General features: G+C 34.7%; 3 protein-coding genes across 3 annotated transcripts; all 3 read right to left on the reverse strand.

Moving 5' to 3' along the window:
- Nucleotides 1-1604: 1604 nt before the first annotated feature.
- On the reverse strand, nt 1605-7476 carry LOC116107908 (conserved oligomeric Golgi complex subunit 8-like). The gene is made up of 10 exons (XM_031394181.1): nt 7333-7476; nt 5970-6047; nt 5782-5875; nt 5600-5674; nt 5042-5338; nt 4516-4583; nt 4326-4380; nt 4092-4230; nt 2284-2468; nt 1605-2200 (listed from the first exon to the last, which is right to left on the reverse strand). The coding sequence occupies exons 1-10, from the start codon at nt 7401-7403 to the stop codon at nt 1904-1906; spliced, it is 1359 nt and encodes a 452-aa protein (XP_031250041.1). The 5' UTR covers nt 7404-7476; the 3' UTR covers nt 1605-1903.
- Nucleotides 7477-10892: 3416 nt separating this feature from the next.
- On the reverse strand, nt 10893-11423 carry LOC116107947 (extensin-1-like). The gene has a single exon (XM_031394225.1). The coding sequence runs from the start codon at nt 11421-11423 to the stop codon at nt 10893-10895; it is 531 nt and encodes a 176-aa protein (XP_031250085.1).
- Nucleotides 11424-14721: 3298 nt separating this feature from the next.
- On the reverse strand, nt 14722-17732 carry LOC116107952 (U-box domain-containing protein 51-like). The gene is made up of 8 exons (XM_031394235.1): nt 17567-17732; nt 17345-17433; nt 17032-17152; nt 16735-16963; nt 16353-16650; nt 16171-16272; nt 15644-16072; nt 14722-15549 (listed from the first exon to the last, which is right to left on the reverse strand). The coding sequence occupies exons 1-8, from the start codon at nt 17730-17732 to the stop codon at nt 14722-14724; spliced, it is 2262 nt and encodes a 753-aa protein (XP_031250095.1).
- Nucleotides 17733-21434: the final 3702 nt, after the last annotated feature.

Genomic DNA, 21434 nt, shown 5'->3' on the forward strand with positions numbered 1-21434 from the left:
TTGTCGATAGATACCGGAATCGCAAAGGATCGATGTCACAGAATGTAATGGTTGTATGTGACTTTAAAATGATGTTCACTTATGTCGTTACTGGATGGGAAGGATCTGCGCATGATTCGAGAGTTTTAAATTCAATTATTGATGATCCTAATTCTGGATTCCCACATCCTCCACCAGGTATAAGTATTTTCTTGACGTATTATAGCGTATTTCCTCCACTGTTGAGGCCTTGTAATTCAAATAAAATGTCTGATATTATTACAGGGAAATACTATTTGGTTGATGCGGGTTATGCAAATAGGGATGGGTTCCTCGCCCCTCATAGGCAAGTGGCTTACCATATTTCTGATCACCACCGTAACCGAAGGGGGCCACAAGAGTTGTTTAATTACAGACATGCTTCACTCCGCAATGTTATCGAGAGAACCTTTAGTGTTTTGAAAAAAAGGTTCCGTATTCTAAATGGAATGAACAATTATCCGTTGGACAAACAAGGAAAGATTGTAATGGCATGTTATGTACTTCATAATTTTATAAGAATGTACAATATGGACGACCGTATCTTCGAACAAACCAATAATAGTACGGGTAATGAGCAAGCATATTGTGATCATCAAAACGGGGCAGAATATGGCAGAAATGGAGAAGGATCGAGTCAACCGCAACAAGGTATTATAGACAACATGATGACTGTACGGGATAACATAACGAATGAACTGTGGGTAGCACAGTGGACCATGTCATAGTTGTTAATGGAGTATACGTGTAATACTGATTGTAAGGGTTGATAATTAGTATTTTTGTCATATATGTATTAATGTGATGTTTTTAAACAGTTGGATTACTACTTGAAATTAATATGGGTTTTTGTTTTTTAATATATACGGGTAACAAAATTACCAATAAAAAATTTAGTATTATTAAAATGTGAGGTGATAAGTTATATATATAATAATACATTATTTTAACAAAATACAATAAAATATTATATTAATAAATCATTTATAAACAAATATATTAATCAAATATTTAACACAAATATCAAGGTCAAAATACTCTACCAAACACATATTCTGAAAATCATATTCTCGTAATCATAACCCTATCCAACTATCCAATACTATCCTCAAAATCCTATCCAAAATACTAAACCAAACACACTCATTATCATCTTATATTCTTATTATTTTCTTTTCTAATCATCATTCATCAAAACCTTTTAAACTCTACTTTTATAAATCCGATTAATCATCAATAATTCGAACAATCAGGTTTACAGAATTGATCTTGCCAAATGAAATTCCGATAATTCTAACCATTAAAATCCACCATCTTATCACCAAACACTAGTCGCTCTCTTCTTTTTTTAAGTTTTAATAGCCTGCAAATTATTGGTTGCCGCGTGGTATTAATGCTTAACTAAACGAGACAAACACTTTCTTGGTATAATCAATTAATAATATAAATATATGTTTGTTGAAGCACGTGCTATTGTTGACCCTTCAATGCTGCGCTGGTAATTTGATTGTGAATTAAGCCCTGGAAAAAACTTATATTTAAAAAGAATAAAAAAATTAGAAGATAAATTAGAATTGTCTGCTACCTAAGTTCAACCTTGAAAATTTATTAAGTTTATCATAACTTTTATGCAATTAACCGGTTCATCCATATACAAATGAAAACTATGATTTTACAAATATTACATTAAAATGGGCCTCCTATAACTCATGTTCACTCTATTCTATCATCCCAAATCCCAATTTCTATAACTTTTGTAAAACGACGTAATTGACCATCCAATGCCATACTAATTACAAAAATCAAAGAATTAAGAGCACCAAAAATTAAGGTAATACTATTTGCAATTTTGACACAATTAATTGCTCATACGCAGCTGCTTGCTTCATACTTCCCTCGTTTCACCACTCTGCACAGGGGAACTTCTCCGCTCCTCTTTCTCCTCATTGCCAACTTCTGTTTCTTCGACACCAGTTGTAGCTCTGTTTTCGTCCACAGAGCCGTTACCATCTTCCTTTATGCTCATTTCCTCTCCATTATTTACTTGTTTCGGGAGTTCTTTTGACGGAGAGAGTATTAACAGGCGACCGATGCCATCATATAAATTCTTAGCCTCCATGATAAGTGCAGCCCCTCCAGGGTAACAACGCCCATAGCATGTGGCACAATGTGGATAAGAAACCTGCAAAAGAGGGTGTTCATAAGAACGTGAACGCTTACATATACAATTTGCAGATTTAAAATCAGCCTTAGGACAAAAAGCACCTCTATAAATGCTCGGCAAAGTGAGTGGAAAAGTCCAGACTCATTTTCTCTAAGCATCCGAGTTGCACTGTATCTCAACAGAGAATCCGAGACAGCCTGCAGCCCCTTAATTAGTTCTTGAGCAAGCACGTGCTTCAAACTCAATGGGGCACAGGGGCGTAACTCATTCATTGCAGCAGACACACCTATAATAGCCACAGAGAGAGAGAGAGAGAGAGAGAAATGCCAAAGAGATTAGCAAGTCTAAATGATACAAATTGTTAACAGATACTATGCTTAATAATTATTAATAGAACAATGAATTTAGTTAAAATTTCCAAAGAATATGAGTAAGCAATCATGGAAAATGCAACACCCATAAAATTGAAATTTTGACTGATATTAGTATTTTTGAAATTGCATTTTATGCTAAGTAAAAGATGAGCAATTGAATAGAGATAGTGTGATTGCAAAATTATGTGGGATTAGGAAAACCCCTTAACCCAAAATGCGTATATATAAATACCCTATATTGAGGACTTGAGAGTTTTGTTTTTAATAGTATGTTATTCTAGAGCCAATTGAGCATACTTGAGTACAACACCTGGAGAAAATATCTTTGTGAAGTCCTTGATTTCCAACACTCATATTAGTCTTGGGATTTCTTACACAATCATTTTCTTATTTCACTTTTCACAATCAAGATCATGTAGCAAATCCAAAAATCATACCCTAAAATTATATATTTTGTTCTACATAAAAGATCTCAAAAAAACCCTAAATCAATATCATACATAAAAGAACAAAGACAATGGCTCATTAATCACAAAACTTTTTTGCGTTGGGTTTTCTCTACGTTTCATCCTTAAGTGGCCTCTTCTAGTCTAGAACTCTTAAAAACAAAGCTACAAGTCTTACTATAAGGTGTGTAGATGTACACATATTTAGGGTAAGGGATTTTTCAAAGCCCACTAATAATCTTATCACAATTCTGTATTCCCTATTCCATTTTATAAAAACAAAATTCTCCCTTTATTCAAATTTCAAAAATAGCAAACATTTTGTCAAAATCTCTAATTTGTGGGTGTCACAAAAAAGTAAAAACTTTTCATCCCAAGCATTGCTATTTTCCACTTCAGGAATACAATTTATTCTCCTTTGCCCTTTAGATCATTCTCAATGAAACAATCTGAAGTGGCAGACAGTGTCACCATCATTGTGAATTATGACACTGTAAGTTTGCCTAGATAGGAAATATATATCCATGTCATCTTTGCACTTGAAAAAAAAATTTACCTACCATGTTACAATTAGGGATGAGAAGCAAGTCAAGCAATTCGCGAGCTACTCGAGCTCGGCTCGTGAAAAGCTCGAACTCAACTCGAAGTCAATTGAGTCAGCTCGAGCTCGAGTGGCTCGTTTAAGGGGTCGAGCCGAGTTTGATCAGGGCGAAGCTCGGCTCGATAGGCTCGCGAGCCTCATCGCACTCAGAGGGCCAAATTGCAGGTTTTGTAACTTTTTTTTATTTTCAAGTTTTTAAAATAACAAACAGCCCCCTTCTCACAATAAACTCGAAGCCCAAGCTCGTTCGAGCTCGAGTACCCACCCATACTCACGAGCTCGAGCTCAAGCCCAAGTATTCAAGCTCGAACGAGCTCGGCTCGAACTCGAACTCGACACTGTACATCACAAACCGAGCTCAAATGTCCAAATACTCGGCTCAGCTCGTATACACCCCTAGTTATAATTTTAAACTAGGCAAATTACTGTTATCAGGATTTATAACAAACAAATTAGGGGAGCAAGTGAGAAATATAGGTAAAACTTACCATTAACAAACACTGCAAGAGGTGGATGTTCCAGTAAATGAGATGGTGGTGTCACATTATCCTGACTTTCATCACCAGTACTATTGGCTGGAAAGCCAACCGCTGGTAGTGGAACCCATCGATGGGAATCCAAAACTAACTGAAAGTTCAATAATACAAAAAACTATGATCGCCAAGCAGTACATTGTTTATTCAAACTATAAAATTTCAAAATGTGACACTTTGCCTATTTACCTGAAAATTCTCTACTGCTGTACTCATATTCTTTGAAAATAAGTTGAGAACTGCCCTGTAGTGTGGCAAAGTTCAATTTCATTATGAGGAAAAATAAAATAAATACAGAATCTTACCAACCACCACCCCTTCCCCCTCCCAGCAACCCCACCCCCCTAAAAACAAAAAGAAAAAAAGATGGTAGCTTTACTCTTCAAATAGTAATGGAAGCAGGCCTCGAAAATCCAGCCCAACCCAACCAAGGCCCATGACACAATACTGACAATATCAAAAAGAAAAAAGTCATCAATCAAATTATGGGCACAGAAGAACTTCAAATACCAATGCTAACTAAGCAGTCTTCACGCCCAGCAGGATTAACAAGACCAAAAACATATTTCCTTATTCAACCAAAACACAATGAACAAAAATTAGGAAGAGTTGCAACAGTCAAGATGAAACTCTTTTTCAGCTGAAATTCGATTCTAAGAACAATTCCACAAGTTAACTACAAAATAGGTTATATTCCTCAAAACATGCTCATCTAAGCAGGAAAACATTGAATCAATGGATTTGGTACATTTTCAGGAAAGCAAAGAAGAAAAGTATACATTTGTAAGAGAAAATAAAAGTCAAGTAGATACTACTTTTACTGTGCATACATTCCAGTCAAAAGCTTAAAAAAAAAAAATGCATCAGACATGCATGCATGTAAAGCTATAAAACAACATTCTTACCATGCATTGGTCCAGAATGTTTGACAGGGATCCACCCTCAGTTATCTTTGGGAGCATGACTTTAAGAGTTTTAAGGTGTGAGGTGATTTGATGCATAGCCCAACTAAAAAGAAGGCCACCATCATAATTCTCTTCACTTCCTGATGTATCATCAGCAAATATTGCTCTATATTGGTTAACAACATCAAAAAGATGCATTCTATGACAATTTATCATTCCTTTCAAGTACTCATAAGCATTTTTCTGGTCCAGATCCTCGAGAATTCCAGTAAGCCAAGCCTCACGGCATCTCAAAAATTGAAACATAAATGCTCCTGGTCATGTAAAGACATAAATTATCTATGTACATATCTATATCTATATGTGTGTGTGTGAGAGAGAGAGAGAGAGAGAGAGATAAGAAACTCCTGGTCATATAAGGTACACCAAGAAGTATTTGCCCCCCATCCAAAAATAAATAAAGGAAATCTCCCAATACACCATCACCCTAAACAAGAGAGAGAGAGAGAGAGAGAGAGAGAGAGAGAGGGTAGCAAGAACAACATTGAAAAACTTTACCTGCAAACGCATCTCATACTCAGTAAAAACTCCAATTCGGCGTAAATATCCAATAATTCGCAGACATTCTGGTAACTGCCATACCAAAATATATTCACAAAAATAAACAAAAATCCAACAGATGGTACTGGCTAAGTCAAGTTTCAATACTTGCATATGTTTAACAAAGTATCACATAATACCTGAATATTCGAACGAAGTTTCTGAAGAAGCTGAGAAAGAAGAGAAAGGGTTGTCTGCCTAACTTCAGCAGCCAGTGCTTGAATAATAGGTAATCTTTAAGAAGGCAAATAACCAAATCTCAATAAACACCTTTCACAAAGTTGACAGCCAAGATAATATTACTTCCTGTGAAATAAGGAGAACTCACTTGGGGTGCATGGTTGATAGTTTACAAACATAAGCTTCCAAGTCAAGCGCTTCATCATAATTTCCATTCCTTACACATCTGGAAAAAGAAGGAAAACAGTGAAGCTTTCAATACATAAATTTCAGCATCAATTAAGAGAGCATTAGTAATGTTTATCACGGGCTCCCAACAGCAATGCCTTTAGATGTTATGAACCAGCATTCATTTGTTAGAGAAATAAATGCACTGCGTGGCCAATGAACTCAAATAACCAAAGCAAGATCAATCCGAAGTCCTAAATGATTTTCTTTTAGGGGCTTAACAAAAGATGTTTGTGATACAATCAAGAAGATGGAGAACTAGTAAAACAAGGCAAGATCCAAATAATTAAATCAAGCAAGCAAATCACAAAAAACCGGAGCAAGTTCCATGCATCATGAAAATCAACAATAATGATCCTTCAAAATAAAGTTATATAAGTGAGCATTACAATAAGACCATAGACAAGTCTCCAGTGGTTAGATCTAAATCTCCAAGTAGGCTTGTCAAAGATCCTCATGATTCCCTCTTTTCAAAGAGCCCAAAGCTTTTATATAGTAAGCATTACAGATGTTCTCGTATTCTGTTTAACAATTACATCAGTTGCACCCCTTTATTTATTTTTTAGATTGCCCAAAAAGCTCTCAATGCATGCATCAGTTGAACTAGAGACATTTGATGGACTCTACAACCTTTAGTATCAAGAAACATGTGGAAATATAATAACTCAAGTAGGTGGCTCCAAGGGAATTAGAGTCTCTAACCCCCTAGCTCAAAACTAAAGGTCCTAATATGCAATTCATCTCTCGGGGTTACTTCAATTGCATCCTCAACCTTATGTATCATCATTGAATAACCTAAAAAATTTAGGTTTTTCATCCAATTTGAAATGCATATAGATTCCCAGCTTGCTATAAACGTTTCAATCATCAAAACAATTTAGGGTTAGAACCGACAATTGTCAAATATTTATATTTAGTGTGTAATCCATACTTGTGCATGGCATGTTACATCTCTCCGAAAATAGAGTAAAAAGAAATTTGTATCATATAATGAACCACCATAATAATACCCTAAAGGTGGCTACACTACCATGGCTTGACCAAACACCCTTAAGGCACAACATATAGCATGCATTACTAGGAGGATGCTTACTTATAAAAACATTATGAAACATAAAAAAATTAACTTAAATGATTTTTTTTCTAATTTATAGTGTAAAATAAATGAACAATTTTGGAAAGTAAATCTATGTTAACATGTGACAAAAATAGTTTAATAAGTTTGTCATGTTGACCATTGATTCAATTAACAAGAAAGCATCATAATTTTGTCAAAAACATACGTGTCCATAAGCTGAGGAATTTCAAGCAAATCAAGCAAAGTACTGTGATTTGCTAGCAAAGTTTGGTTCATCTTTCTGTTTTCCAAAATATGTTCAGCAGATTCAATGAATTCTGTACAACCAGATGTCAGTTTTGGGGTCTCAGTTATCTGCAAAATGAAATTTTTTTGTATCAATACATCTATGTTCATAATACTTTTTTTATTATCGAAACAATTTCATATTTTGCTTCTACTTCTGACAATAAACAAAAACAAAAAAGAAAAGTAAGAAGAATGATAATCAACTTGTTAAATGTTAGGTTCTGTAATTTTCATCTTTCGCCATTCACGTATATCATTTTTCATACTATGCATGAGTCTGCATCTATGTATATGCATTCCCATGAAGGTTGTAAAAATTTGAGTTACAACCGTCACAATTTTTCACATAATGATCTATTTGGAAAGGAAAAAAAACCTCTAGGATTTCTTGTTCTCCATATATATTCATTGCCCTTACTGAATTTCAAGTTGACAGTAAACAGAAACTATGTTACAGAAATGTGCTTAAAAATTAAAGTTTAACTATACAAGACTTTGTGTGCTCATAGAACAAATAGCCATACACACCAATGAGCTTCTATACCAAATGTAAAAGGATTAAATCCTACATATGTTTGTCAATGTCTATGCGTGCCCATTTGCACAAAGTTAGGATTGATAACACCTTTTGTATTATACAACTTCTAACATTAGATGATACATGCTGAGAGAATAAGATTACATTTGACATGTGTTAATCCAAATGGATACATAAATTTTAGCATACCATTTGTGACACTCAGCACTAGGCCATCATGGAAACTCAAGGCCAAGGCCCCTCCATTGTCTATATAAAGTTCTAGATCTCCAAGCTCCAGGTTCACTTTTTCAACTTCCACTCTTTCTATAATGTTTCCACCAGTTGGGAACTTTTCTTTATTAAAACTCCTTTCACCAAAAACTGACTTGAATGTCAGTTGGTTTTTGCCAGCCATCCCTGCCTGACAATCCTAACCATTCTTACTTCATGTAGACACTCTAGATCAGCAAGCAATACAACCCAAATACACTTTCAATCCCCTGACTCATTAAACGGATCCTACCTACTCTCCAAGATTGCCAAACAACTCAATCTGAGCACTCAACCTAATGCCCAAACGCAATTTATTTGTTGAGCCAGTTTTAGGCATCAACAAAGAGTTATTTATTCTTCATAAAATTGGACAATTCATCTGGGATCATTAACAAAATCCTCACAAACAAATAAAGCTCACATGAATGAGAGTACCCTCATTTACACCTACGAGTTACGACCACAAGAAACTAAGAAGAGCCAATCATATTTAAGTAATAAATAACTAATCATATAGAAAAGACGTGTTAGCATCCAAAGGAGATTTATTTTATATGAAAATTGAGAAGAAGAAATACTTTTGTCAACATAGAGCCTCTTCAGTTGATAACGGATTTTCTAAAGCAAAATTTCCCTACATAAAATATTAAATGTAGCCCAAAAACCTTTAATTTTCGTTGGCCTCTATGGTAGAATCAGTGGGGGCCTAAGAGGCGGTGGTTTACCCTGTGACAGAGAGTTCTAAGCTCTTGGTCTCTAAGGATTGGAGCATTCAATTATTGAAACATGCATGATGCTAGAGATACAAGCTGCATGGTTTTCTATATATAGTAAAAAAAAATATCTTAATTTTCTACACCAGACGGCTAGGATACAACACATAGCACACACACATGCATTTTTATTGCTTTATTTCTTATCTTCTTTGTATTTCATTTACAGGAAAAAAGATTTAAGAATCACTCGAACCTTCAGCTTCTGAAAAAGTTATTCAAATTAAATAGGCAGTGAGTCAAATGACCAAGAGACTAGACAAAATTAGTAAGAGAAAAAGAAGTCTATGTTACCTCAGCATGTTCAGCAGTGAATTAATGTATGCGAATGGATCCTAATTAAAGTTATATTTACATGATAAAATGCAATCTATGTTAGTTTACTACTTCAAAACTTACAATGCAACATTGGAAACCAAATAACAAGAAGTAATTACCAGAGATTCATGATGGCTATCAATAGAAGAAACTTCCTCTCGAATTACAAGCAATGCATCAGCTGCAGCTATAAATGCTCGGTAATTCCCCACCGCTACCTCTTGCATTTGCCTCTGAATCCTCTCCGCATCTACTCGAAGAAGCTCAGGCTCCTGTCAATGAAGAAAAATAACAAATGCACCGAAACAATTAAAACTCAAACTTAAAAATGAAACTAAACTAAAATCTGAGAGAGAGACCTTGTGGAGGCGATCGAGAGTGAAGGAGAGGAGCTCAGAGACATAAGGTTGCTGAGACACGGAGGCGAGAGGGAGGAGATTCGCCACCGTCGACGTTTCCATCTTCGGCTTCGGGTTTCGGATTTTGGAGAAAAAAATTCAGATCTCAATGTTCTGCAGTGTTTTGTAAAGCTTTCAGTGGTGATTAATCCGTTTTGTCTGTCTGATTTTAAAGCAGTTGTGTATTGAATCTGAGATTTTTGGGCCGCTCGAACTTGGCAGTTGAACTTGAACCGAGCCGATGGGTCCATATAAGCCGAGATAATTATTTTTATCCCTAAGGTTTGGCCTGAGTAGAATTTTTTAGTAACATTTTAGTCGCAGAGTCAAGTCAATTAATAGAATAACCAAAGTTTGTTAAATGTTAGGATAGCAAAAAAACCTGGCGGGGTTGGATACCCCGAAAAACCCGATCCCGCTGGACAAGATTCCCAACAAAAGTATAGGGATGGAAAAATTATGTTCCTAAAATTGGGGTTAATAATTAGCGGTGTCAACCCACCGGCCAGTGATAAGGACCAAAATGTTTCTAATATAGACTACATAAACTCTTATTATTGTAAGGTTTGAAAGCTTATACAACAAGGTTTCTCATCAATATTTATATTGAAATATATACAAACGTGTTATTCATTTCTTTTTATACAAATATAAATGAAAATAAAATCAGGGCTAATTCCTGATCTGTTGGCATGTTCCATTTGTTTCCATATAGCTAGAGTGGCTTTATTTCCTTTATTTAGGCACAAGTTAAGTATACAAGTTTCAAGAGTAACCACAGAGATGCTTTTCTTCCAACCTCTGAAATGAACTTCCCTACTAAGCCATTAACTCATGCCTAGCTTTTGCTTTTACTTTTACACCTGCTGCCCAATTGATCATCATGAATATTTTTTAATAATGTAGCAGAACAGTTTCAAGACATTGCTTTCCAATTGTTGATTGAAAACTGAACCAAGAAATTCAAAGAAACAAGACAATAATAATAATAATCTCTAAACCTCTAAGACAAATAATCACTTCAATTTCTGAACATTCAACTACTACAAACAAATAATTATAAGCTGAGATATATGAACAATCACAAAGAAATTAATTAATACACAGAGGCTTTTCGTTCTCTACCACCCTGCTGTAAGACCCCAACATATCCACCTCCCCCCAGAATAAACCCAAAATTTTGCTGCTTTCTTTCTCAACAACAGTATAACACAACACAGTAGAACAATATTACAAGTAAAATGGAAGCACAATGGGAGGAAAGAGAAGAGGCCTGGGAGGCATAGAAGTAGTAGTAAGGATATGGATAGTCATGGGGTCCATTTGTTGGTGGTGATTGACCTGATGGAGGTGTGTTACCATACTTAAAAGGAGGTGGGGGAGTTCCCCAGTAAGTCCATGAATTGCCTGGTGGTGGCGCCGACTGTGACAGCGGTGAGGGTGGCGAAGGCGGTGGTGGAGAGTGGTAGTAAGACTGCGGCGGAGAATGGTGAACTGGTGTAGGTGGTGGTGGTGATGGTGATGATGATGATGTTGGTGGAGATGAATACCCTTTTGATGGAGGTGGAGGTGAACAAATAGTTGGACATGTTCCACAATCACTGATGCATAATAAACCAGAGTCAGGAACTCCCACTTGGTCATCAGAATATGCCACTCTACTAAGCATCAACATCCCCATCATTCCAACCTTCAAGAGTGCAAGACTATTGACATGATGATCCATTTGGGTTAAGTGTTTGATATGGTTTCTTTCTGAATGGTGACTCAAAAACTCATCATGCTTACTGACCTCTGACTATATATATATATATATAACTTTTATGATGATTAATCATTTTTCCAAATAAGAAAAAAGGCAAACAAATTGGGCCTACCCTTGACTGTTTGATGGGAGTGAGGCAAATAAGACCCAGGAAGGAGAGAGCTTTACACTCTACATGCGTGTGTATGGCTCTTTGAAAAAATTTGATGCAGATGCTTATCTTTACAATGAAGTGGTTTGTATTGCTGTAAAGGAGAACATTTACTTCCTCTCTTTTCGCCTCTCATCCGCAAAGGATTTTTAGACATCCAATACTACTTTGTATTATAAGTCTAAAATCGCCATTTATTACTTAAAAGACTTTTTATAAACAGGAAGAGACAGCATCGTCAAAGACTTCTAGCACACTTGCTGAAGATTGCCAGAGTCTGCGGGGCTCTAGTTTCAGACTGGGTATCGGTAAGCGAGATCAGAGGATTTTTGAATTGTCAAAAAACAAATAAATGATAGTTTAACTCGCATATTTTTGAGATTCTGGTAGTGGTGATCTGATGGGTATCTGTTTGTGTGTGTGGAATGTGGATAGACATAGCATAAAACATTGGACCAAATGGGACCAGAAAGTCTAAAGTCTTCTGCACATTTCTTGTACAGATTTTGAAAAAGTTTACCACTTAGAACATCACTTGTTTCAAATACTGATCTCTGTCGCAAAGCTAGAATCTTCAATGTATTTTGTCAAAGATCTACCCTATCAATGTCTAATGTAAATCTTATAATATTAAAACAGTAAATTTTATGTCACAAAATTTCAATATCAGAAAAGAAGATTGAATGATTTGGGGGACCCAAAATGTGGTGCTAATGGGTTAAATGACATACCGGTGAAACACTATTGATGATGGATATGAATATAATTCATTATCTCCTCGGAGTTTGCAGCTAATTAAGTGTATTTGTATTATAATTTCATTTTCATATGGAGACTAGACTTATAGAGGGAATCCAAAGTCTTTCTTTCTTTTTCTTATACCTTTCTCTAAGCATAATCCATCTTCATGGGAATCAATATGATCATCTACGTAGCAAACTTTGTGCTTTGTCTCTTTAGTTTATACTTTTCTTTAAGGTATGGGCTTCCGAATCCCCTTTCCATGGCAGGGTTCCGGGGAGTTCTTACTTCTATTAGGATATCCTATAAGAGCATCTTTAATAGTACTTTTTATTTTGAAGAGTATTTTTATTAATTTTTAAATATAAAGAACATATTTTTTATTCAAATCCAATAAATTTTTTAAATTTAATGAAAATGTTCTTTATTTTTAAGAAAGTGACTTAATGTGAGAGAGAATTAATAAATAAAATGCATAGGAACTTATAGTTTATTAATTAAAATTAGGATAGAGAGTGGAATTTGACTCTCTAAATGTAGAAAATCAAAATCACTCTCTAATTTATATTTTAAAAATAAAGAGTCTGTTGGACTTTTGTTTTTATGGATAGACTCTTTATAATAAAAAGTTTGGGTCATATGAAGAGTCATTTGGAGATGCTCTACTCAAACTCTTTATTATAAACAGTTTATCCATAGAAACAAGAGTCCACCAGACTCTTTGTTCTTTAAATATAAGTTAAAGAGTGAGTTTAACTCTTCACATTTAGAGAGTCAAATTTCACTCTCTATCCTAATTTTAAATAATAAATTGCAAGTTTTCATACATTTTATTTATGATTTATCTTTCCTATTAAGTTTCTTTTTTGAAAAAACATATTCTCTCACCTAAAATTTAAAGAGTTTATTGGATTTAAATCAAAATTTTGTTTTTCATATTTAAAAATCAACGAAGATGCTCTTTAAAATAAAGAGCACCATTGGAAATGCTCTAAAGCAGTTATCTCAGTAAGAGCATCTGCAATGGTGCTTTTCATTTTAGAGAGCATATTTTATATAAATAAATAACATCTTCATTAATTTCTATATATAAAGAACAAAATTTTTATTCAAATCTAATAGACTTTTTAAATTTAACGAAAATGCTCTTTATTTTCAGGAAGAGACTTAATAGAAGAGATAATTAATAAATAAAATGCATAGAAACTTGTAATTTATTAATTAAAATTAGGATAGAGAGTCAAACTCACTTTTTAATTTATATTTAAATGATAAAGAGTCTGTTCGACTCTTGTTTTTATAGATAGATTCTTTATAATAAAGAGTTTTGGTCATATAAAGAGTTATTTGGAGATGCTCTAAGATTGTAATATCTTCTTTTTATTTAATATGATGCAATACAACTTACTAATTGAAGAACAGTGTATTCTACTCACGTCGACGTAGCAATACTCTCATTGGCCGATTGGTTGTGTTTTTCTGCACTATTAGAGCATCTCCAAATGACTCTTTATATGACCTAAACTATTTATTATAAAGAGTTTATCCATAAAAACAAGAGTCCAACAGACTCTTTATCTTTAAAATATAAATTAGAGAACATTTAGAGAGTCAAATTTCACTCTCTATCCTAATTTTAATTAATAAACTACATGTTCCTATGCATTTTATTTATTAATTCTCTCTCCCATTCAGTCTATTTCTTAAAAATAAAGAGCATCTTCATTAAATTTAAAGAGTTTATTGGATTTGAATAAAAATTGTGTTCTTTATATTTAAAAATTAATGAAGATGTTCTCTAAAATAAAGAGCACCATCGGAGATGCTGTTATAACCATAATATTATTTGCTTTTCAACAATTATTGAATATAATTTTTTTTTTTTTTCACCTTCTAAAATAATGCCAATATAATGATTATCACAACTGATAATATTTTACACTCTAAAGAGAGGCATCTCACAATAAGATAGAAAAGGATATGATCAGTTCCAATAATTTAAGAAGTGTATAATTTTGATAATCAGAAGAATAACAATTCATGTTGCAAGAACAAGGAGAACAAAAGTTTTGCAGAAGCAAATTTTTACAAGCACTGAAAGGAACAGGAGACTGAAAATATACATTTTCTCCTTTAAACAAAAATTAAAATAAATTTAAGCACGCACAACATGACAACATCCTACACTTTGGTATTATAAACATCAAGATTTCTTTGATTGTGTAGGTCACCTGCACATGTAAGATGGTGTTGGACTTCTTGTCATCTAACAGGAACAGATTTCTTATTGAAAAGATAAGTAGCTAGGATGTTGGATTAGTAATTCTCGAAAACGCGTTGTATTGCCTTCTTAATCTGAGTCTAAGGCTAGGTTGAATCTGTCGAGTGGCTTGTATTAGATATGGTTGGATGTGAACTTGTCAAAGGAGAACGCGGTGCAGAGTTGCGACCATGAACACTGCTGTATCCATGGTGGTTGGCAACACTAAGTTGGAGTGATTCACCCGCCCTCTTTCCAAGCTCTCTTAACCGGTTAAGTTCTGGTACTATAACTGTCCCCAGATCAGGTCTGTCCTTCTTCCTCAGTTCTGCACAACCTATAGCCAATTTCGCGAAACTTAGAGCATCTTCAACAGGCCAGTCAGGAACTACTGGATCAAGCATCTCTTCAAAAGTTCCTTTCTCAATGGCCCTCCCAACATGGTGAGCTATACCCATTGGAGGCTTCGCCGTGATGATTTGAAGCAACATTATCCCCAGTGAATATATATCCGATCTCGTAGTCAACATTCCTGTCTGTTGATACTCAGGATCTATGTAACAGAATGTTCCTGCAGCTGAAGTCATGTGATATTGTGTGACACTATCGGCAACAGAAGGCGGAACTAACCTTGCAAGCCCAACGTCACTGATTTTGCTCACATAATTTCTGTCTAAGAGGATGTTAGCCGGCTTCAGGTCCCTATGCACAAGCGGCTCTGGTTTTGCTTGGTGAAGAAACAGAAGGGCAGTGGCAATCTCCGCCGCGATTTTGAACCTTTTCCTCCATGAAAGTGGAGGGCTGTTGCCTCTTCGCAACAATCGATCTTCTAAGCTCCCATTGTGCATGTATTCATATACCAAACATCCATAATCAGGACAGGCACCAAGAAGAAGCACCATGTTTGGATGTCTAATGCAACTTAGAACCTCAACCTGAGAAGAGAAAAATTGAATAATGTAACTTCTTACATAATAAAACTTCATACTGAAATTGAATGGCTTCAAGAAAATGAAAATAATAGCTTACTTCTTGTTGAAATTGCTTCTTGCCTTGAGCAGCATCAGGTCTTAAAACTTTGATAGCAACTGCGGTGTGATCTAGTTTGCCTTTATACACAGGTCCATATCCACCTTCACCAATTTTCATGGAGTCTGCGAAATTACTTGTAGCTTGTTCGATCTCCTCTATATTGTATCTTCGGTACCTGGTATCATTATGTGCCAATGCATTCAGAGCGCGGTTCTTCTCTTCAGCCTCTCTCTTAGCTTTCATCTCTGCATGCCTTCTTCTCTGTGCTTCCATCTCTGCTAGCCTCTGCGCTTTCTCGGCTGCTTCAATTGCAGCTTGGCACTTAGCCTTCTCCATCTCTGCAACTGCAAGAGCTGCCTCTCCGGCTTGCCTAGCCTCCTCGAATTTCTGAGCCTCCTCTATTTGCCATTGATGAAGCTCGTTAGCCTGCATATGAATAGTCAGTGTATCAAACACTGAATAGGGATATCGCGGAAGCACATAAAATATTAGGAATCAATAAGATTGTTGGTATATGTAATTACCTTCTTTTTAGCATTGAGTGCTTCTTTGCAAGCTGAGCTGTACAGTTCCATGGTCTGTTTGAGTTCCAGCTTTAATCTTCTCATCTCGGACTCGATTTCACGCTGCAAGTAATACATCGGAAGGATATTAGGATCATAAAAGTCCTATGAGTAAACCCTTTTTACAGGAATTCACTACTTACTGAAGATGCTGAAGTTGCAGGGCTAAGATTGACACTTGAGAAATCTAGATTATGAGCTGACATATCCATGGATCCCACAGCAGGTGGCCCTGAATACTCAGAATTGTCGGAAAAAGAATCACGGCTCATTGAACTCCTTGATCCACGAGGAGCATATTCGATACTTTCCATTGACATATTCGTTGGAGAACTTTTCTGTCTATCCCGTGATGCTCCTCTCGGTTGTTCGTTGTTTTTCTCCCATGATATTCTATCTGATGATCCTGAAACCCTAAACATTCCTTTCATTGCTTGTCCCCTGCTTCAATAAAACATCAAAACAAACACATTCAATATACAGTAACAAAGTACTTAATGTAACCCGCCAATACTAGCTAGCTACCTGGAGGCATCGTCTCCATCGCCGCGATCGCGATCGGATGGGAACTGAGGTGGAATTCCGGCAGACGGTTGCCTTGGAGGGGCGGGAGTATTAGCAGCAGGCCGCTGAGCGGTCCGCACTGAGATGATCTTCCCTTTGGAAATTACATACACGGAACAGAAATCCGGAGCTGATTTCAATAAACTAGCTGATACATCATAACTTTTGAACTTCCTGTAAGATTCATAACAAATTAGAAACAAAATTTAGAGAAAATGGAACTGAAAGATTAGTTTCTGAGCGTGTTAAGAGAGAACCTGGCAAGCGCATTCCTTGTTGATGCCCCAACAACAATGTTGTTGAGTACATTCTTGCAGACATAATCCAGGAGTGCTTTAGGAATATCATTATCTTCAAGAACAACTTCTTTTAATAAAACCTGAATTATGCATTTTTTATAATATTAAAGTTTTCTATTAGAGTTATTGTCGATTAAACGAAGCTTGTTTTAAAAAGTAGGTAAGTTTCATGTGAATCAATAAATGGACAAGATTTTATCACTTTGTATAAATAAAGGTGACAATTTTTTACATTTTTTATCATACAACAGACACTTACAAACATTACGTACCCCTTTTCTAGCACAATAACCACGGAATGGAGTGAAAAGCTGTTGCATTTCGGCATCAGAATCAACATCAGTAGTTCCATTGGAATTCTCTGCAAAAACAATAACAATGAGGAAAACTTACAGTACATATTGTAGTAAGATAACTAATAAATAATAAGACAATAAATGAGAGAGGGTACCTACGATGTTGATGGTTATGGTTATAATTATGATTTTGATGACCGTGCTTGTGCTTAACGTGAAGCAAGATGATAAGCGGGTTGCTTATAATAAGATGATCGATCGCCCAACGAACGGCATGAGGGCTGTTCTTGTCTTTGTCAATGGCGACGGCGGTGGAGTTAGGCGGTATGCTCTCATCGTACGTCAAGTGTTGAGGATTAACCATAGCTTAATGTAACCAAAATTTGAAATTGCATAAATAATTTCAAGTTCCAACGAAGAAGGTAACAGAGAAATTGTAACTTGAAAAACGGAGGCAGCTTGAGGTTGGCCATTCACATATTTAAGTCGTTCCAACTTGTTTTAGGCATTTGACCTGGTCGTTCATTTTCATCCACTTTTCCCAATCACCCCTTGTGTTAATTTTTGTTATAACTAAGTTGAGAACATATCAAGAGATTCAATAACAAATTAATCATCTTAATTTTGACCTTAGGATAAGGATAATATTATATTAATTGGATAAACAATAAATTTTAGCTATATATGAACTAGGTCAATTATGCTGCGTCCTATTCTGAACTTGCACAGCCCATAATTAAATTAGGTTTATTGGCAATTTTTATGGAAGGAGTGTATCGTGTTTTAGTTTGAATCATTAATTTGTATATATAGCATTACCTCTATTACATAATTTTATTATCTTTAAATATCGGAGTTGCTTGATATTTTTAACAATTTTCAAACATATTAACTAAATTGCTATTTATATATTATTAAAATGATGATGTAATTCAAGGATCTCTCAAGTGATTCATAATTATTAACTGGTTCACAACTTATATGGATTATAAGATTTTGAGGAGCCATATAAATTAAAATTCCCATGTTAAAATTTTTAATAAAATCTAATGCCATATTTACTCTTCTTTGTTTATATATGTCAAATGATTCATAGAGAAAGAAATAATATGAACAACCCTTCTAAATCTCAATTCAGAGTATGCGTGAATGCAACCATTTGAACTAATTTTCTGATAAAACCTTTATGAGAATCATAAACCTCACCTCATATTTGATAAAATTATCACTTGTCTCCTTCTGTCCAAATTAAAGCGTAAAACACTAAAGCTAAAAATTTGCATGCTTGATTTTTATTTTTATTTTATTTTAAGAAAGAAAAAGAATATATGCAACAAGTAAAAGAGTCTTCGATATTGTTCTTCGGCTTCATCACACTGATGACCTTGGTCTACCTTGACATATCATCAACCACAATAGACAAGTGAAATCACTAACTCGCACCCAATGGTTGAGAGTTCATAACCTTTGTCATTGAATGGTATTTCCACATTCATTATGATCTAATCTAATCCGACAACATACAAAATTTTGTTCTATTCATCTTATTGTAGTATTAATGCAGTGAAATACATTTTAGTCTCTATAATTTTGGTCCACATAGTCAGGACACATTTTTTAGTAACAAAAATGTCTTTCTACTTACATCTGTTGTGTATAGGGGTTGTATAAGCCAGCCGAGTACTTGGCTGCTCGAGCTTGGCTCGGTTGCTACAGTAGCAAGCTTGAGGTGTTGGGTTCAGCTTGAGCTCACTTCCAAAATGGTCACTCGAGCTCAAGCTCGAGTTCATCGGTCTCCAGCGGGTTTTGGATCTAGCTCGAGCTTTGAGCTCGAGGAATCTGCATGAAGAAAAACCCATAATCTTTGCTTCTTTTCATCTCTCTTGTTTCATCAAAATAACATTCATTTCCACAATTTATATATATGTTAATGTATATATTTTGTATATACATTTTTATCTTATTAATGAAAGAAAATGTTCTTATTTCATATGTGGTTTATTGCTCCATTTATATATATGTATTACGTGTGAAATGTTTGGATGATACAAATCTTTAGAAGATCAAAATCATCAAAGTATTCCCTACATATGTAATATTAATTGGGCAATAATATTACATAGTAGGCATGTTGAATGTCTCCGTAGAATATCATGTGATGGTATTAGTGTGGACGATTATAAAAGTTATATCATTAGGGAATTAGTATGGATAAATGGTTAGTAAACTGTTTATCGAATATGGTCATTTATGATGAATCACATGGACATTTAAAAAGTAGTCAATGATGCATCATAAGATCATACTAGTGTATTATTAATCCATAGACCTGAGATATCACGGTTGGATTCTGTATAAATGCATATGGTTCATATGGTGTATAAACACGAGGCTAATAATGTCATGTGTTAATAAGTGGATTTGACCATATGTTGTTTATGTGTGAAGACAAGTGATAGTCAAGATTGGATCCATTGACTTGGTATAGATTGATATCAAGTTCCTAGACAAATGTCAAGATACATTGGAAAAGAGAAATCTCCGGCCAGGGTATATAAAATGTTACCTAAAAGATTGTTTCATGGTGACACGTTCTATATGTATTGATTGTCAATTTGATATAAAATTAGGATAAAGATTTTGACATACCATGAATCCATTCTTAATTGGGATTAGACAATGAAAGGATTTGATTATACAGCGTATATGATTATAAAAGGGTTCGTTGGAGTATATCTTCATTATGACTTAAGGGTTATGGAGCATTACTAGATGCCTACTATAATCGGTAGGAGTTTTGTTTATAAAGAGTTATGACAAAACATATCGGAATAGACTATGATATTGGGCCCACGGCTAGGCTATAGTGAACTTAAGAGGTCACACATAAAAACTAAGAAGAATAGAGAAATAGCCAAAGAGGGTTGATTATCCAAGGTTGGCTAGCACCTACCAAGGGTAATAAAGTTATTTATATCATTATCATTGAATTAGATTCGATGGAGAGTTATATTAGTTATTATAAATAATTTAAGAGTTAAATTGCTAATTGGAATTAAAAAGAATTCTAATTCATAATTAATCATTTTCTTTATATTAAATTGAATTTAACAATGGGTTGTAATTGTAAACATATGAACAATTTAAAGGTTAAATTATTACGTAAACAATTTAAGAGTTAAATTGTTAATTGTGATTAAATGTTAATCCAATGTTATTATTTAAATAAGTTTAATGACTTCATAATAATTATGGAATTATATACAACTCCAAAACAATTATGGATTTATTTAAATAAGTCCAAAACAATTATTAAATTGTTTACAAGACTAAAAAAAAAATGATATATCAATTTTAAGATAGAGATCAAAATTTCTAAGAACCCTAAATGTCTCTCTTGGCCTAATTCTTCTTTTATCTTAGTGTGGATACTCTTTTGTTTAATTTATCTTAAAGTTAAAAGTCTCTAAGGTTGTTAAAAACTTAAGGTAACAAGTTACACCTTACTTGTTTTCAATTTGATTAAATTTTTTTACAAAATAATAATATACATATTATAGTATAGTATTGCATTCCAACTTTCAAGCAAACCTATTAAAAAAGGACAAGTCAAAAGCTAAAACCAACTAAAAGAAACTGTAGCAAGACATACTACAAGCGTAGATAATCAACAAACATTAAGCAAATAGAGGCCCTACAGGCACAATCCCAGCTAAAAGAAACTGCAGTAGGGCGCACAACAACCCAAGAGGACCAACAACCAACAAGCTGACTGAACCCCAACTTGCAGAAATAGCAGCCACCCTCCAGCCCAGCCATAAGACAAAAAGTAATAGCCTTAATTAAGGAGAAAACCAACCCAAACTATTAAGCTGGCCTTTAGATACTCAAGTAACGAATCAAGTTGGTGACAGAATCAGGATCTTAGAATGACAAAGACAAGTCACGATAGGGACGAGAACGGCACCAGTGAAGTCATCAGCGAGAACGACAGATTGACAGAGGTTGGAGAGATATTACGTTTTTTTCTGTTATAATTTCAAAATTTCCAAATCGTTTTGGGTAT

This window comes from Pistacia vera, unplaced genomic scaffold (assembly GCF_008641045.1).
Source record: "Pistacia vera cultivar Batoury unplaced genomic scaffold, PisVer_v2 Contig1171, whole genome shotgun sequence".
Classification (NCBI taxonomy): Eukaryota; Viridiplantae; Streptophyta; class Magnoliopsida; order Sapindales; family Anacardiaceae; genus Pistacia; species Pistacia vera.

Coding starts and splice junctions, on each gene's coding strand:
- LOC116107908 (XM_031394181.1), bottom strand. CDS start 7,403: ATGAACCAAACTTTGCTAGCAAATCACAGTACTTTGCTTGATTTGCTT. Junction 4,584..5,041: donor ACATTCTGGACCAATGCATG/GTAAGAATGTTG, acceptor TGATATTGTCAG/TATTGTGTCATGGGCCTTGG. Junction 2,201..2,283: donor TTTGCCGAGCATTTATAGAG/GTGCTTTTTGTC, acceptor CCTCTTTTGCAG/GTTTCTTATCCACATTGTGC.
- LOC116107947 (XM_031394225.1), bottom strand. CDS start 11,423: ATGGATCATCATGTCAATAGTCTTGCACTCTTGAAGGTTGGAATGATG.
- LOC116107952 (XM_031394235.1), bottom strand. CDS start 17,732: ATGGTTAATCCTCAACACTTGACGTACGATGAGAGCATACCGCCTAAC. Junction 16,273..16,352: donor CTGCAACTTCAGCATCTTCA/GTAAGTAGTGAA, acceptor TATTACTTGCAG/CGTGAAATCGAGTCCGAGAT. Junction 15,550..15,643: donor AGAAGCAATTTCAACAAGAA/GTAAGCTATTAT, acceptor TTCTCTTCTCAG/GTTGAGGTTCTAAGTTGCAT.